The sequence below is a fragment of the Mobula birostris genome, chromosome 14, assembly GCF_030028105.1.
Source record: "Mobula birostris isolate sMobBir1 chromosome 14, sMobBir1.hap1, whole genome shotgun sequence".
In the NCBI taxonomy this organism is placed as follows: Eukaryota; Metazoa; Chordata; class Chondrichthyes; order Myliobatiformes; family Myliobatidae; genus Mobula; species Mobula birostris.
Window position 1 is genome coordinate 76,733,934 of NC_092383.1, and position 17,420 is coordinate 76,751,353.

Consider the following 17,420-nt stretch of genomic DNA (forward strand, 5'->3'; position numbering starts at 1 on the left):
ATTTTGTGGCAGTATCCCCTTGTTCGTCACTCTCCCACTAGTGAAAGCACATTAACAACTGCCTTTAGAATTGTTATCAGAGAGGTAGGTAATAGGAAATTGGAAATGCTGAAGTAGATTGCTAACATATAATTTGATTCCAGGAAGAGGGTCTTTTTTATTTGTAACAATCTATGGAGGGCCAATGGAAATTTTTTTCCTTCATATCCTGATTTGCCAGGTGATGAAAACACCTTTCTCTATATTTTTGTATATAAAAAAATGTTTAAAAAATTGTTTGCGAGCTGAGGCTTTCAGTAATCATGTTGATGAATAACACAGGCTGGTAATCTCTGGCAGTTCTAAAGGAACTTTATGGCTGAGCAACATGAGAGGATTGAAATGTTTGTGGGTATAGCGCAGCTGTTTCTGTGATCACATCATAAGAATTAGAAACAGTGGTAGGAAACCACAGGATTGTCATTAAAAACTTACTAATTTCACTGATATCCTTCTGGGAAGGAACTATGCATTTCTTAACCAGTCTGGCCTGAACATGACTCTAGACCCACAAAATGTGATCGACCACTTCAGTTGAAAGATCATTAGGGACAGAAAATGCTGACGTGCCCAGCAATGTCTCCATCCAGTGAATGAATAAAATAAAAGGCCCCACCATCCACATGTATTTGTTGTCCTCAACCTCAGCTCCACTTTCCCACATGAACCTTGCAGTCCATAACCTTGAAGAAAACTGACTTCTTAAGAACACAGGAAAATGAGAAGGAGATTTTGCAGAGGTCAACAAAATTGAGGGGTTAAGATGAGCTGAATGCATGCAAGCTTTTTTTCCCCCCTCAGGTTGGGTGAGACTAAAACAAGAGGTCATTGGTTTAGGGTGAAAGGTCAAATATTTAAGGGGAATCAAAAGGGAAACTTCATTCAAAGGGTGACGTGAGTGAGGAATGAGCTGCCAGTGCAATTGGTAGATGCAAGTTTAATTGTGACATTTAAGAGAAGCTTGGATAGGTACATGGATGGGAAGTGTTTGGAGGGATATGGTCTGAGTGCAAGTAGATGGGACGAGGCAGAAGATCAGGCTGGCATGGACTAGATGGGACAAAGGGCCTTTTGTTGTTTCTCTGTGTGTGCCTTGAGAGATGTTATTCATTTAACCCAAAGTGGAGAGTTGGGTTGGTCCAAATTATACTCTGCAGGAAACGTCGCTGGAAGAAATTGCATTAACTATCTAATCGAGGACCTTGTATGAGATATTAACTATATTTAATACAGGTTGACCTTCACTAATCCGGCACCATTGGGACCTGAGGAGTGCCAGATTAGTGATAATGCTGAATTACAGAAGGATCACATTAAGCATAATCAGTGCCGGTCTATCGAAGAAACCGGATTACTGGTAGTCAGATTAGTGAAGGTCGACCTATATTAATCTCTGGCCTTGCAGCCTCAGATAGTTGCTTTTGTGGTTGCAGCTGCAGAGTTCAGGCAGTCCTTTAAACTCTCCTGCCTTGTACTGTGTACTATAAAACAACACTAGTCAACAGTTCTTGCTATAGAATTAATGTTCTTCAAAATAGTACTAGACCATTAGGGTGACCACCTTTTCAAAATGATAAAATGAAATACATGGCATTCAAAACAAGGTTAGGGACATGGTCCAGTCAATTTTATGGGTGAGAGTTGCTGCTGCCTCATCTGGGAGTCACTACGAGGAAATTATTTTTGCAGATCTGGAGGATAATCCCTGCATTGTTCAAGCACGAGGTTGGGACCTGATTTTTAAGTCAGAATTGTGGCAGCAAAATAGGCATAGATCATAATTCTATTTACCATAGTCACCAGCTGTTATGGTTAACAACCTGCGATGCTGCAGTATAGTTATACAGAAGCTTGGACTTTAGTGTCCAGGAATCAGTTCAAACTTCACAACCACAATTTAAATATAGTTAATTAAATAATTCTGAAATAACAAGTTAATTAATGATGATTATGTAATGACCCAGTGGATCATTAAAAATCCATTGGGTTCACTAACGGTCTTGCGAGAAGAACATTGTCCTTTAGAATGACCGATCAAGTCAACAGGCGATTAAAAATGGTCCATAAATACTGGTCTCACCATTGATGCCTGGATCCTCCAAGTGAATTGAGTAAAGTGCATCTAAATTCTGTTTTTGGTGAGCAGCCAGTCATTTAAGTGGGATTAATCTGTTTCAGTTTAATTTCATTTCAAGTTTAAGGTAACTGAAAGAGGGTGTATGAGATTGTGTGTTTCCCTGATTTATTATCAAGCTAGGCTGAGGCAAAAGTTAAGTTGATGAAAAATTAAACTTTATTTTACAAAACAGATGCTGTTGCAGGTATTTTAGTAAAGTGTAAAACTGCACATGATTAGTTTGTTGCTTTTGCACTGTACAGATTATAATCCAACACTGCACTGAAGAAAGCTTTTTGAGTTGGCAAACACAATTCCCTATCAAGACAGAAACAACTTGAGGGGATGAATTTAATGCCTCCTTAGCAACCATCACTTTGGCTTCCATTGCTTTTGTACTTTTATGCTTTATATAATGCGCCTGGTTACAAAGATTAGCTTTATTTGTCACATGTACATTGAAACATACAGTGAAATGCTTCATTTGCGACAACGACCAACCCAATCCGAGTATGCTGCTCTTTCAGCATGCCCACAATTTATTAACCCATACCTCTTTAGGATGTGGGAGGAAACAGGAAGGAATTCACAGGGTCATGGGGAGAATGTACAGATGCCTTATAGACAGTGACAGGAATTGAACCCCAGTTGCTAATTGCTGGCACTGTGATAGCATTATTTTAACCACGATGTTACCATGCCACCCAAAACAAGCATTGCAGGCCCATGGGTCTTTTTAATACTGTACAGAGAAATTTGCCAAAAAGAGTGATGGAAACAGGTTTTAAAAATTAACTTTCAGAGCTATTGGTCATATACTTAAAAAGGAAAAATCTGCAAAGCTATGGGAAAAAGAGTGTGGAACTAATGAGGAAGGCTTTAGAAAGCTGACACAGGCACAATGGACGAGTTAACCATTTGTACAAAGTGACTGAATTAAATGGGTGAAGGGAGAAATTCCTATCCAGATTGAATGTTGAATAAATTGAATATTTTACTGAGTAGCTTTCATCTGTGGGTAATTGCACTTTATTCCAATGAACTGCTAACTGAACTTCTTTCTGTCTACCAAACAGGTTTCACGGACTTACTGTTGTGGCACATACAGAGCGGGCCCAATGAGACAGATCAGCTTGGTGGGAGCAGTGGATGAAGAGGTTGGAGATTACTTCCCAGAGTTTCTTGATATGTTGGAAGAATCTCCATTTTTGAAAGTAAGTTCACAGACTAGGGATTAATTGGAAATAATGGATATATATAGTACTCTTATTATGCTGTAGAATTGTATACACTTCTGACATAATACTTAACTCTGTGTCAGAAAATTATCAATTCATGTCCCTTTTCAGAAACATGAGGCCATTGTCTAAGGTGACATTACCACTCTGAGTTGCTGCCTTTCAGAGGAAATTTGCTTTTTATTGTGGTCATAATAGATCCCACTGCCTCCGTTGTAACAGGGTTGTCTTCAGCAATCCTGATAAAGGTCATTGAAACAGATATCTGGTCTTTATCATGTTGTTGTAACAACTACAAAATGCTGGAGAAACTCAGCCGTTCAGGCAGGATCTATGGAAAGGAGTAAGCAGTCAATGTTTCGGGCCAAGACCTATCTTCACAACGGGAAAGGAAAGGAGAAGAAGCCAGAATAAGAAGGTGGGGGTGTGGGTATTGGGAAGGAGTGCAAGTTGGAAGAGTTGGAGAGCAGCAGAGATCAGAGGGGGAGCAGGGAGCAGCGACCAGTGACCGAGGGTCTCACTGACCTTGTGTCAAAGGGAAGATTTAAACCTCAGCGAGACTTCAGCAAATCATGAACACAAGAGATTCTGCAGATACTGGAAATCCAGAGTAACACAGACAAAATGCTGCAGGAGCTCCCACCATCAGTTAGGTCTTCAACCGTGACTGTATCTTCAAAGCATAGTTTAATTTCAGATCAAATCAAATCAAGTTTAATTGTCATTCAAACCATTTATAGACACAGCTGAATGAGAGTGTTCCTCTGTGGCTAAGTTGCAAAACATTCAAAATAGCAAGTAACATAAATCAAAATATAGAACAAAGAAGCATATTCACTGAAAAAAACATACATAGTCCCAGACCCTCAGCCACAATGTCCAGCAATTGATGATAGCCTCCCGGCAGCGTACAGATGCATGCAATCCAGCCTGTCATTCCACCTCCCGAATAAAGGAGGGCAGCACCGACAGGCAAGGCCAGACTCCAGCTGCACTCAACCATGCTGTAGCGCTTCCATGTCTCTCACCTGGTCTGCAACAGCAGGCAAGCCCAAGGCTTGAGGCCTAGTTCTCGCTACAACTAAGGCAACACAACTCCCATGCTGACTGTCCCTTCACCAGACAAGGGTAACAGGCCTGCGGCAACTTAGGTTATCACTGTCCAACAAAGTCTTGCGATCACAAGTAAAATGTCGGAGATAATCTCCCACGGTTATACTGCACCAACTCTGATGCTTTTGAGTAGCAGGCATCAACAAGGTCTGCAGCCAGGTCAGCTGCTCCGAACCCAGACCAGTTCTTCTGACATCCGGGCTGACCCCATTGACACGTCGGCTGACTCTGCCACTGACACCAGTCTAGCTACTCCGATCAACGAGCACCTCACTGATGGAATAGCCCTGCAGTACCCAATGTTCTTGGAGGAGAATTGTCATTGGACCATAAAAAGCAGATCTTACAAAGTAAAAAGCACCTTTGGTTGGCCCCTGTGAGGCCGTTCCATTCACATGAGCCATCACCTCACCAGAGATCCTGAGGCTATGTTTTCTGTACTTATAGACGTGCTATCTCATGTTGGCAGTAAAGTTTGCCTCAGTTTGCAGGAGGGAATATAATGGGCTGAGAATATGACATGAAAACATCTGTTCCAAGACTCTCCCAACTTAGTATTTGCTGTTTTAATGACCATTAATAATGTTTTGGCCATCATGCATTATTCAGCCTGACTGAAAGGCCATGTCTATTTAGTGATAATCTGTTGAGTAGTAGAGTTCAAGGACCACGTCATCTAGCATTGATTAAAAGGGACTATCCATTTAACTGAAGCTGTGACCCACTGATAAAGACTTTGTATTTATATGGAGCCTTTCACCGTATTATAACAGTGAAAGGTACATTATATCAAACGAAATGCGTTTTTCAGTGTCTCACTGCGATAATGTGTAAAACAAGGCAGTCACAAAGTGCAATAGATTCAAGATTCAAGATGCTGTATTGTCATTCTTCAGAACACGAGTATAAAGGAGCGAAATGATTTACTCCAGATCCAATGCAGCATAAAAAACACAATAAATGTAAGAACACAATAAAAAAAACAAAATAAATATAAAAGCAATAGTTTTATAAAGCACAATGTACAAGGAACTGTTATATAGTCTGATTTTATATACAGTTGCACCAAAAAATTTGTGAATCCTTTGCAATTACCTGGTTTTCTGCATTAATTACTCATAAAATGTGCTCTGATCTTCATCGAAGCCACAATAATAGACAAACACAATCTGGCTAAACATAATTGTTTGTGTACCTTTCATATCTTTATTGAACTCATTGTTTAATCATTCACAGTCTAGGCTGGTAAAAGTACGTGAATCCTTGTATTTAGTAACTGGTATAACCTTTAGCAGCAATAGCCTCCAAACATTTCCTATAGCTGCTGATCAGATTTGCACAACAGCAGGGACGAATTTTAGACCATTCCTCCGTACAAAAGTGTTTCAGTTCATCAATATTTCAGGGATACCTTACATGAACAACCCTCTTCAGGTCATGTCACAGCAACTCGATTGGGTTAAATAGGTAGATAGATAGACATACTTTATTGATCCCGAGGGAAATTGGGTTTTGTTACAGCTGCACCAACCAAGAATAGAGCATAAATATAGCAATACAAAAACCACAAACAATCAAACAACAAAATGCAAACTATGCCAGATGGAAATAAGTCCAGGACCAGCCTATTGGCTCAGGGTGCCTGACCTTCCACGCAAGGAGCTGCAAAGTTCAATATCCGGGCTACAAACACGTTCCTCGATCATAATATGACTAGGATCGCCATCCATTGTTAACCAGAACAGCAAGCCCCCAACTCCTTTACACTTACCGCTCTCAGTGCACTTCCGGTCAGCCCAAACGGTCTGGAAGCCCTCCATGGGAAAGTTTTGGTTGGGTATGTCCTCGTGCAGCCACGTTTCAGTAAAACACATAACACTGCTCTCCCGAAATGTTCTCTGACTCCCGGCTAGTGCCGTCAACTAGTCCATTTTATTACCCACTGAACTGCTCTTCTCCATAAGTCTCTGTTGTCTCAACCCGGTCCTCTTTCCTCACCTTTGTGATCCCCCTTTGCATCCTCTGTGTGTTTTCCTTCAGATTTCGGCAGGAGTGTCTGCCGCTCTGTTCGCTAAACTGGCCGGCATAATGTCTGGAGTCTGACTTGGCCATTCCAAGACACAAATTTTCTTCTTTTTAATCCATCTATTGTTGATCTACTCTTTGTATTTTAGTTCATTGTCTTGTTGCATCATCCAACTTCAGATGGTGGACCACTACCCTGATATTCTCCTGTAAAATGTCTTGATACAATTTTGAATTTATTGTTCCTCAATAATTGCAAGCTCTCCGGGTTCTGAGGCAGCAAAGCAGCCCAATACCATGATGCTCCTTCCACCATGCTTCACAGTTGAGATGAGGTTTTGGTGTTGCTATGCAGTGCCCTTCCCTCTCCAAGCATATCAGTGTGCATTTCTGCGAGGAAGTTCAACTTTTGTCTTATCTTTTCTCAGAATGTTGTCCTAGGAGCATTGTGGAATATCCAGGTGGTCTTTTGCAAACTTGAGACATGTAGCAATGTTTTATTTTAGAGAGCAGTGGTTTCCTCTGTGGTGTCCTTCCATGAGTACCATTCTTGTTCAGTGTTTTTTTTTCTAGTGGACACATGAACAGAGACTTTAGCAAGTTTTAGAAATTTCTGCAGGACTCTTGCTTTTACCCTTGGGTTTTTTTTTCACTTCCTTCAGCATTGCATGTTGTTATTGTTGATGTGATCTTTGCAGGATGCCCATTCAAAGGGAGAGTAGCAAAAGTACAGAATTTCCTCCACTTCTAGACAATATCTCTTGCTGTGGACTGATGAATACTTTGGTTTTTAGAAATGCTTTTGTCGACTTTTCCAGCTTCATGCATTTCAGCATTTCTTCTAAGATCCTCTAAAAGTTGTTTTGATTGAGGCATGATGCATGTAAACAGATCTTTCTTGAGAAGAGCATGCTCTGTCAGTAACCTGACTTCATGTGTTTTTTATAGGACAGAGCACTTCTACAACCCACACCTCCAATCTCACCTTACTGATTGGAACACATGACTCCAAATAGCTTTTGTGGAAGGCACTATCCCAGAGGTTCACATACTTTTTTCAACCTGGACTGCAATTATTTAAATGGTGTGCTTAGTATTGACGAGGAGAAGTGTCATTAGTTTAGGCAGATTGTGTTTATCTATTATTGTGATGTAGATGAAGATCAGGCCACATTTTATGAGTAATTAATGCAGCAAAACAGGTAACTGCAAAGGAATCACAAGCTTTCTCTTGCAACTGTACATAAAGTGACACTCGGTGATATGTATGTAGAAGTGGGGTGAGTTATTAGGTGAAGGAGTTTACCACGGGTAACATATTTCTCAACTAAAAACATAGAAGACCTACAGCACAATACAGGCCCTTCAGCCCACAAAGTTGTGCCTTACCTTAGAAATTACTAGGCTTATCTATAGCCTTCTATTCTTCTAAGCTCAATGTACCTATCCAAAAGTCTCTTAAAAGACACTATCGTATCTACCTCCACCACCATTGCCGGCAGCCCACTCCACTCACCACTCTCTAAGTAAAAAAAACTTACCCCTGATATCTCCTCTGTATCTACTCCCCAGCACCTTAAACCTGTGTCCTCTTGTGTCAACCATTTCAACCCTGGGAAAAATCCTCTGACTATCCACACGATCAATGCCTCTCATCACCTTATACACCTCTATCAGGTCTCTCATTCTCCATCGCTCCAAGGAGAAAAGACCAAGTTCACTCAACCTGTTTTCATAAGGCATGCTCCCCAATCCAGGCAACATTTTTGTAAATCTCCTCTGCACCCTTTCTATGGCTTTCACATCTTTCCTGTAGTGAGGTGACCAGAACTGAGCACAGTACTCCCAAGTGGTCCTATATAGCTGCAACATTACCCCTCGACTCCTAAATTCAATTCCATGATTGATGAAGGCCAATATACCGTATGCCTTCTTAACCACAGAGTCAACCTGCACAGTTGCTTTGAGCGTCCTGTGGACTTGGACCCCAAGATCCCTCTGATCCTCCACACTGCCAGGAGTCTTACCATTAATAGTATATTCTGCCATCGTATTTGACCTACCAAAATGAACCACTTCACACTTAAGACCATAAGACAAAGGAGCAGAAGTTGACCATTCGGCCCATCGAGTCTGCTCCACCATTTTATCATGAGCTGATCCATTCTCCCATTTAGTCCCACTCCCCCACCTTCTCACCATAACCTTTGATGCCCTGGTTACTCAGATACCTATCAATCTCTGCCTTAAATACACCCAATGACTTGGCCTCCACTGCTGCCTGTGGCAACAAATTCCATAGATTCACCACCCTCTGGCTAAAAAAATTTATTTGCATTTCTGTTCTGAATGGGCGCCCTTCAATCCTTAAGTCATGCCCTCTCGTACTAGACTCCCCCATTATGGGAAACAACTTTGCCACATCCACTCTGTCCATGACTTTCAACATTCGAAATGTTTCTATGAGGTCTCCCCCTCATTCTTCTAAACTCCAAGGAATACAGTCCAAGAGCGGACAAACGTTCCTCATATGTTAACCCTGGGTTAAGATAACTTATCTGGGTTGAACTCCATCTGCCACTTCTCAGCCCAGTTTTGCATCCTATCAATGTCCCACTGTAACCTCTGACAGCCCTCCACACTATCCACAACAGCTCCAACCTTTGTGTCATCAGCAAACTTACTTAACCCATCCCTCCACTTCCTCATCCAGGTCATTTCTAAAAATCACGAAGAGTAATGGTCCCAGAACAGATCCCTGAGGCACACCACTAGTCACCGACCTCCATGCAGAAAATGACCTGTCTACAACCACTCTTTGCCTTCTGTGGGCAAGCCAGTTCTGGACCCACAAAGCAATGTCCCCTTGGATCCCATGCCTCCTTATTTTCTCAATTAGCCTTGCATGGGATACCTTATCAAATGCCTTGCTGAAATCCATATACATATCCTAAACTACATTTAGCTTTCCTTGGGACACAGCCAGTCATCCCCATAACAGAATTGAGATACACATTAGTGCTGCTTTGGGGGGGCGGGTGGGGGGTGGGTGGGTGTAGTGAATGAGATTTGAATATCATCAGAAAGTCTTCTCAGAGTTCTTCCACCAGTTTCTTTGCCACAGTCCTTGTGTGAAAAATGTAGGTTGCCATGGTAGCACAGACGTTAGCACGACGCTATTACAGCTTGACATGCTGGAGTTCGAAGTTTAATTTTAGTATCATCTGTGAGAAACTTGTACGTCCCTCCCGTGAGTGCGTGAGTTTCCTCAGTGATCCGGTTTCCTCCCATAGTCCAATGACATACCAGTTAGTACATTAATTGGGCATTGTAAATTGTCCTGTGACAATTAAATAGGTGATTACTGGGTGGTGCAGTTTGTTGGTCCAGAAGGGCTTGTTCTATGCTGTGTCTCTAAATAAATGAATAAATAATCAAATATCCACTACAGGGATACATTTCCAGTAAAATCTCCACTGGGATATATTTCCCATTAGAAGGAATTTTTTTAGTCTCTGTTAGAGGTAAATTTTATACACCACAGGCAGTGTCCAGGTAACAAATGGGTTTCATTTTTAAGGATTTTGTACGTAAATAGAAAAATGTACAAAAATCATTTGATATGGTAACTCAACTTCATATTATAGTAATAAATGGCATCAAAAACACACAAGACTGAAAAGAGAACAATTTGTGTTTATAGGAAACAACATATGCACATACATCAGACTTCTAAATTTATTAACAGGTGCTTGTTCGACATGTCAATCCATAGCCGCCTCTTTTGCCAAAATGAGGCCATTCTCGAGATGGAGGGACAACACTTCATATTCCATCTAGGTAGCCTCCAACTTGATGGCATGAAAGCGATTTCTCCTTCCGATAATTTGTTTTCCTCTCCCTCTTCGCTGTTCATCTCTTTCCCACTCTGGCCTCATACCTCTTTTTCTCACATGCCTATCACCTCCCCCGGTGCCCCTCCTCCTTCCCTTTCTCCTTTGGTCCACTCTCCTCTCCTCCTTTTCCAGATCTTTATCTTTCCCACCTACCTGGCTTCACCTTCTAGCTAGTCCCCCTTCCTTTCCCCCACCCCATTTTTTTTATTCTGGCATCTTCCCCCTTCCTTTCCAGTCTTGATAAAGGGTCTTGGATGTCTATTCTTTTCCACAGAAATGCCTTACCTTCTGAGTTTCTCCAGCATTTTTGTGTGTTGGTCTGGATTTCTGGCATCTGCAGATTCTCTTGTGTATATGTAGGGAGTGTCCTGCCAGACAAACTTAACACTTGCAAAGTAAACTATTTTTCCTTTCCTGAGTCAAAGTTTAAAGTTTCATCCAACTATTGTAGGAGAACATTTTCTGACATGGATTGTTTGTCAGGAACACAATTCACAGCAACCTTCTGGTAATGATCAAGTACACATTGCTTTGATTTTAACACTTCTCGCCTGAGAAGGATATTAAATATGAGCTTTGTAAAAACTTAGAACAAAACTCTCTTGCTGAAAGGTAGCTAGCAGTTGAACAGGAGTTTATTTTAGAGTGAGTTGTTATGCACTGCCTAATAAATGGTGGCTCAGATTTGTTAGAACATTCAAAATGGAACTCAAAAATAGTATAAAATAGCATTTACAGGTTAACTTGTGCTTTCAGTTCAACAGATTCATGTAACTGTTTATGGATTTTTATGTAAAGATTTTGCATTGCTAAGTGGAAGGTTTAAAGTATGGCAGTGAAATTAATAGGGTTAGCTTGAGAAAGCTAGCCAAAACACAAAAGTTGAATGGGTTTCTGTTCTCTAATTGGAAGGAATCTGACTATTTGTACATGTGAGATTAGATTGTTCTCAGTCATTTTTTAATGGGTATATCTCAAATAGATGACTCTGCCATGGGGGACACTGTCCAACCTTCAGCTGCACTGCCGGTCACAGAGTGACGATGGGCCCATAATGTGGGTGAGACCCGGCGAGCAGATGATTCCAACTGCTGATATGCCAAAGTCACCCTTCAAGAGACGACGGTAGGAATACCTTGGGATGTAACGCTTTAGGCAATCTTTACCAAAGCCCAGGGCAAGCTTGGTTTTGACTATTATTATTATTTTGCAGATCAATGAATGAAATCAAGAATCTCCAGTATCTACCTCGGGCCAGCGAACCTCGCGAAATCCTCTTTGAGGACAGGACGCGAGCCCACGCAGATCACGTGGGGCAAGGCTTTGATTGGAAGAGCACGGCAGCTGTAGGTGTACTGAAGGCAGTCCAGTATGGAGAGTGGTAAGAAAGTCGTAATTTGCATTTGTCTGGCCTTTCATTACAGATTTATGCAGAATGGGGTCAATATACCTACTCCAAGTATTCCCATCATCTCCTCACTGGTGCCATTTCATGTGATTTCTTGGATACGTTCATTTCAAAGGGAGCCATCCTTTTGTTACATGGAATAATTCCATGATCGTCAAGATACTAACATTGAACCTCTGCAACTAAAGATGCTGGCGTTTGTCCCTGACAACCCCAGTATCCAGGGTTAAAATTTTTCAATCTGCAGATGATCACTACGCTATAGGAAGAGAGATTTCACCAGTATGTTGTCTGACATGGAGCATTTCATTTATACAGAGAGTGATTTGTTTTCCTTAAAGCAGAAAGGCTTAGGGAGGGCCCTGATGGAAATATAAAAAAATTTCAGGACACAGGCTAGATGATAGGAGATCTCCCCCACAAGAGGATTATCTAAAACCAATGGACAGAGATTAAAAGGTAAAAGTAAGAAATTTCTGTGGGATTTGAGGAAGCAGTTGGTTGAAACCCAGAATGCACTGCCTGAGTGGATGGCAAAGGTATCAGTGCTGGGACCACTGTTGGTGATCGATATCAATAATTTGAATGAAAATGTAGATAGGTAACACCAAGATTGAAGGAGTTGTGGACAGTGTAAAGGACTGTCAAAGAATATAGCAAGATCTAATCAGTTACAGATATGGACAGAGAAGTGGCAGATAGAATTTAACCCGAGCAAGTGGGAGATGTTGCACTTCGGGAGGTCAAGTGAATGGAAAAGGTTAATGTCATGGAGAAAGAGAAGGATCTTGGAGTCAAGGTCCATTGTTTACTGAAAGTGGGCTACACATGTGGATAAGATGGTAAGAAGGTGTATGGCATACTTTCTTTCATTGGCAGGGGTGTTGAGGAAAAGATGAAGGAAGTCATGCTGCAGCTATATGAAACTTTATTTAGACACTTGAGCATTGAGTGCATTTCTGGTAGCATTATTATAGAAAGGATGTGGAGACTGGGGAAGGGTGCAGAAGAAGTTTGCCAGGATGCTGCCTGAATTAGAAGGTATGAGATATAGGGAAAGATTGAACAAACTTGGGGTGTTCTTCCTAGATCTAGGTTCCCAGCCTGGAGTTAACGAACCCTTTGCTTAATGGTATTGGTCCATGCATTAAAAAAGGTTGAGAACTCCCTACCTTAGAGTGTCAAAGACTGGGGAGACCTTTAAAATTGAGAAGCCTGGATATGATACACAGCCAGATTTTTTTCCCCAGGGTAGAACACCAAAGCACATACTTTCAAGAATTAGAGGGAGGAGGTTGAAAGCAGCATGAGCAGCAGGCTTTTCTATGCAGAGAATGATAGATGGCAGGAATGGGTTACTAGAGGTGCTAGTGGAATCAGGCAGTTTGAGGCTTTTAAATAGACACATGAAAATGGAAGGATATAGATGATGCTTAGGAGGACATTTAGTATAAATTGGCATCAGAATGGCACAACTCATGCACTGAATGGCATATCCAGTGTTGTTCTGTGTTTTAAATCTGAAATAAAAACAGAAAATGCTGAAAAAACACAATGTCAGTCAGCATCTGTACAAAAAGAAACACTGAATAGAAGGTTCCATAATCTAGTAGTTAACGTGTCTGCTTTACACGCAGAGGGTCCTGTGTTCAAGCCCTAGCGGAACTATGCATTCTTTGGGCCCCACAGTAGAGTAGTGGTTAGCTTAATGCTATTACAGCTTGAGGCCTTTGGAGTTCAAATCTGGCACCACTCTGTAAGTAGTCTCTGTGTGTCCTCCCCGTTGGATGTGCTCTGCTCTCCTCATACCAGGTAGGTAAATTGGTCATTGTAAATTGTCCCGTGATTAGGTTAGGGTTAATCAGAGTTGTGGGTTTGCTGGAGTGGTGTAGCTCAAAGGGCCAGAAGGACCTACTCCACACTGTATCACGAAATAAATAAATGTTAACTGATTCTTTTTTCCACTGTTGCTGCCCGACCCATGTGCTTGTAGTATTTTCTTTTATTGTACCAAGACTTAGAATAGGGAGACAAGTGGCATGTGAGAAGTGTGAAGTGATGCCTTTTGCTTAAAAGAATGAATAGAATCAAAATAAACTATTTAAAGCAGTTTTAAATATGGTGCTGGGACAGCCTTTGGCACACATTTATAAGTGGCAGGATATGTTGAGAGTGCAGTTAGTAAGATGAGATATTGATCTTGAGTAGAGTTCAGAAATATGGGCGTTATGCTGGAATCCTACTCAGCCATCTTTAAAAGAGTGTGGAGCTCCTAGAGACGATACAAAAATGATTCGCTAGAATTATTTCAGCCAAAAACCTAAACCAAGAATTTTAGTTATAAGCTAGGACCAGCTGGTGGTTTTCTTTTTGGAGCCATGCAGATTGGGATATTTGATAGAAGTGTGCAAGATTGTGAGTGGTTAAAATGCGGCAAATGAAAGGAAGTTGTTTGTTGTTATAACTGGATGATTCATGCACCTGGAACCATAGATTTACATTCTTAGGCAAAGGATACAAGGGGACATGGTTTAACCTCTTTATGCAGGAAAAAAACCAGCAATCAGTAAATGGTAATCTTGACTGCTCCCTGCAAAACCAGTTTTTTTTAAAATCCCTCCTCTCCTTCTATTCCCCACTCTGGGCTCTTATCTCTTCTCAGCTGCCTGTAACCTCCCCCTGAGTCCCCTCCTTCCCTTTCTCCTCTGGTCCACTCTCCTCTCCCACCCACCTAGTTCCACCTGTCACCTCCTGGCTAGCCTCCTTCCCCTCCCCCCCACCACCTTACCCCTTCTTTTCCAGTCCCAAAGAAGGGTCTTGGCCGGAAATGTCAACTGTTTTTTCTCTTGCGTTGATGCAGCCTGACCTGAGTTCCTCCAGCATTTTGTGTGTTTTGCTTTGGATTTCCAGATTCTGCAGAATTTCTCATTTTAGGAATCTGGAAGTATCTGCATTTAGTGTTTCCAGAGAGGAATAGATAGAATGACAACATGATTGTAGTCAGAGAAAAGTACCGTATGGGATTGCTGTACCTCAAGCTAAAGACAGTGGCCCTGATGGCTGTCACCTGTGTCGTAACAATTTTGAGTCTTTTCATCAGCACTCCTTTCACCTTCCAAACACACTTCTGCATTGCCCAGGTAAAGACCTTTGTAGCAGCAAAACCAAAACTAAACAATTGCTGCTAGCCTGCAACCACAGTGGAGTTACTATACTTGCATGACGCACACCCAGCTCCAAGGATAGTTCCAAAAGATATATCCTTTATTAGCAATTAGCAAACATACAATCTTGAAACGATTAACTTGAGTGTACCCAAGTATAAGCTAAGCATTATTCAGTGTTATCTCGGCGGTCAGCAATAGATACGACATCTGCCATTCCCAAGCTACAAACTTCCCCGAAATAAGCAAGAATATGTAACTTATTCTCTTCACTTTGACCACACCCCCGCTCATGTGACTAGTTATCATAATAAACAAGCAATGCAGAATAGAAAGCAGATAGAGAATGGATACACGGTTCCTACAAACTTTTCAGCTCTGACTCTCCTATGTTTTTGTAGTGGAACTGTCAGTATGAAATGAGACCTAAACTTGGTCTTTGCACTGAGGACAGCATTACTATTGAGCCATGCCTTACATCTACAGTTAATGTAGCTAAGATGCCTAAGACTTTTGTATTAGCTCAGTAGTATTAAGTGGAATTTGGAAAATGGAAAAAATAATCTACAGTACCATGCAGAAATCTTAAGCACCCAAACGCTATATATGTGCCTTAGACTTTTGCACGGTGCCGTACTTGGATTCAAAGGCAGTGCCTTTGGTGCAATTCTATGCAGTTAAAAGCTTTGTATCTTGTGCAATCCTAACATTGGATTAAAATTGACTCCTTGGTGAGCCAATTCAGAAATGAGTTTGCTTATGTTCTTCGTGAGTCCTTTATTATTTTGTATTCATCAAGAACCCCTGGTGCTCTATTTAACAGAGGCTCATTATCTGTTTGATGATTGAAATTTTACTTGTCTAATGTTAAACTTCTCTCAGTGTATCTGAATTCTCAATTGATAGACTTTTTTATTACTTGTCCTTTCCTGTATTTTTTTCCAAACATTTCTCCAGTATTAATGGAATTTGATAAAATGTTGTAAATTCATTCTTTGTATTTCAAACTTTAAATTGCTTCAGTCATTCTAATCTGATTATTACAAAAACTGAAATTATTTTCAAATCCCACTTAATAAAACTCTTGTTCCCTTCTTGGTAGGAGTGACAAGATTCGAATAACCAAAGACGTGATATGTTTTCATGCAGAGGACTTCACAGACGTTGTGCAACGATTACAGCTGGATCTGCATGAGCCGCCTGTGTCACAGGTATTTCATTCAAATCCCCTTCTAGAGTTCAGCGTGAGTTTATATGTAGAGTTGCACATCTGTCTAGCTATCTGCTTTAACTCATTGTATCGTGCTGAGGAGTGACATATGGGAAGCGGAATTTGATGGGAGGATTCTGCTCGCCATCAATTTTGTGCGGTTGGATTAACTTCAGGATGTTTGTATTAGTTTCAAGTAATGTAGCTGGTAATTGGAACTATTCTTGCAATATTTTGTCACCTTTGCAGCCAAACATTATTCCCGAAGCTGTTAGAACTTGTGCAGAGGTTTTAGAGATGTAGTTTAAGGTGTTCCATGCAGTACTGTCCCAAAGGTATTTGACCTGTGGTCTGGTCTTGAAGAAAGCGCTTCATTTTGAGATTTTGGAAGTGAAGTCATAGAACACTACAGCACAGAAAGGGGCCCTTTGGCCCATCTAGTCTGTGCTGAACTATTAATCTCCCTAGTCCCATTGACCTGCAGCTGGACCATGCCATCCAAACCCCCTCCATCTGTGTACCTATCCAACTTTCTCTTTACACACATACCTCTTCCACTGACAGCTCATTCCACACTCTCACCAACCTCGAGTGAAGAGGTTTTCCCTCGTGTTTCCCATAAACATTTCACTTGTAATCCATGACCTCCAGTTCTAGTCTCACCCAACCTCAGTGGAAAAAGCCTGCTTACATATACCCTATCTATAACCTTCATACTTTTGTATAACCCTGATCAAATCTCCCCTCATTCTTCTATGCTCTAGGGAATAGATTTCTAACCTATTCAGCCTTTCCCTATAACTCAGGTCCTCAAGTACAGGCAACATCTTTGTAAAGTTTCTCTGAATTCTTTCAACCTCGTTGACATCCTTGTTATAGGTATGTGACCAAAACTGCACACAGTATTCCAAATTAGGCCTCACCATTGCCTTGTACAACTTCAACATAACATCCCAACTCCAGTGTTCAGTACTTTGGTTTATGAAGGGGGAAGTGCCAAAAATGTTCTTTATGACCCAATCTACCTTTGATGCCTCTTTCAAGGAATTATGGGTCTGTATTCCCAGATCCCTTTGTTCTACTGCACTCCTCAGTGCCCTACCATTCACTGTGTTAAGTCCTACCCTAGTTTATCCTCCCCAAGTGCAACACCTCACACTCGTCTGCATTAAATTCCATCTGCCATTTTTCAAAACATTTTTCCAGCTGGT

The 17,420-nt window shown here is 41.2% G+C and overlaps 1 protein-coding gene across 1 annotated transcript in view; it reads left to right on the forward strand.

The window, feature by feature from the left end:
- LOC140209991 (lysine-specific demethylase 9-like) overlaps nt 1-17,420 on the forward strand; it is a 75,551-nt gene that overhangs the window by 49,386 nt on the left and 8,745 nt on the right. Inside the window, exons 3-6 of the mRNA XM_072278705.1 lie at nt 3,232-3,369; nt 11,410-11,552; nt 11,641-11,808; nt 16,102-16,210. Coding sequence (XP_072134806.1) covers nt 3,232-3,369; nt 11,410-11,552; nt 11,641-11,808; nt 16,102-16,210 — 558 coding nt within the window. The remainder of the gene's footprint in view (nt 1-3,231; nt 3,370-11,409; nt 11,553-11,640; nt 11,809-16,101; nt 16,211-17,420) is intronic.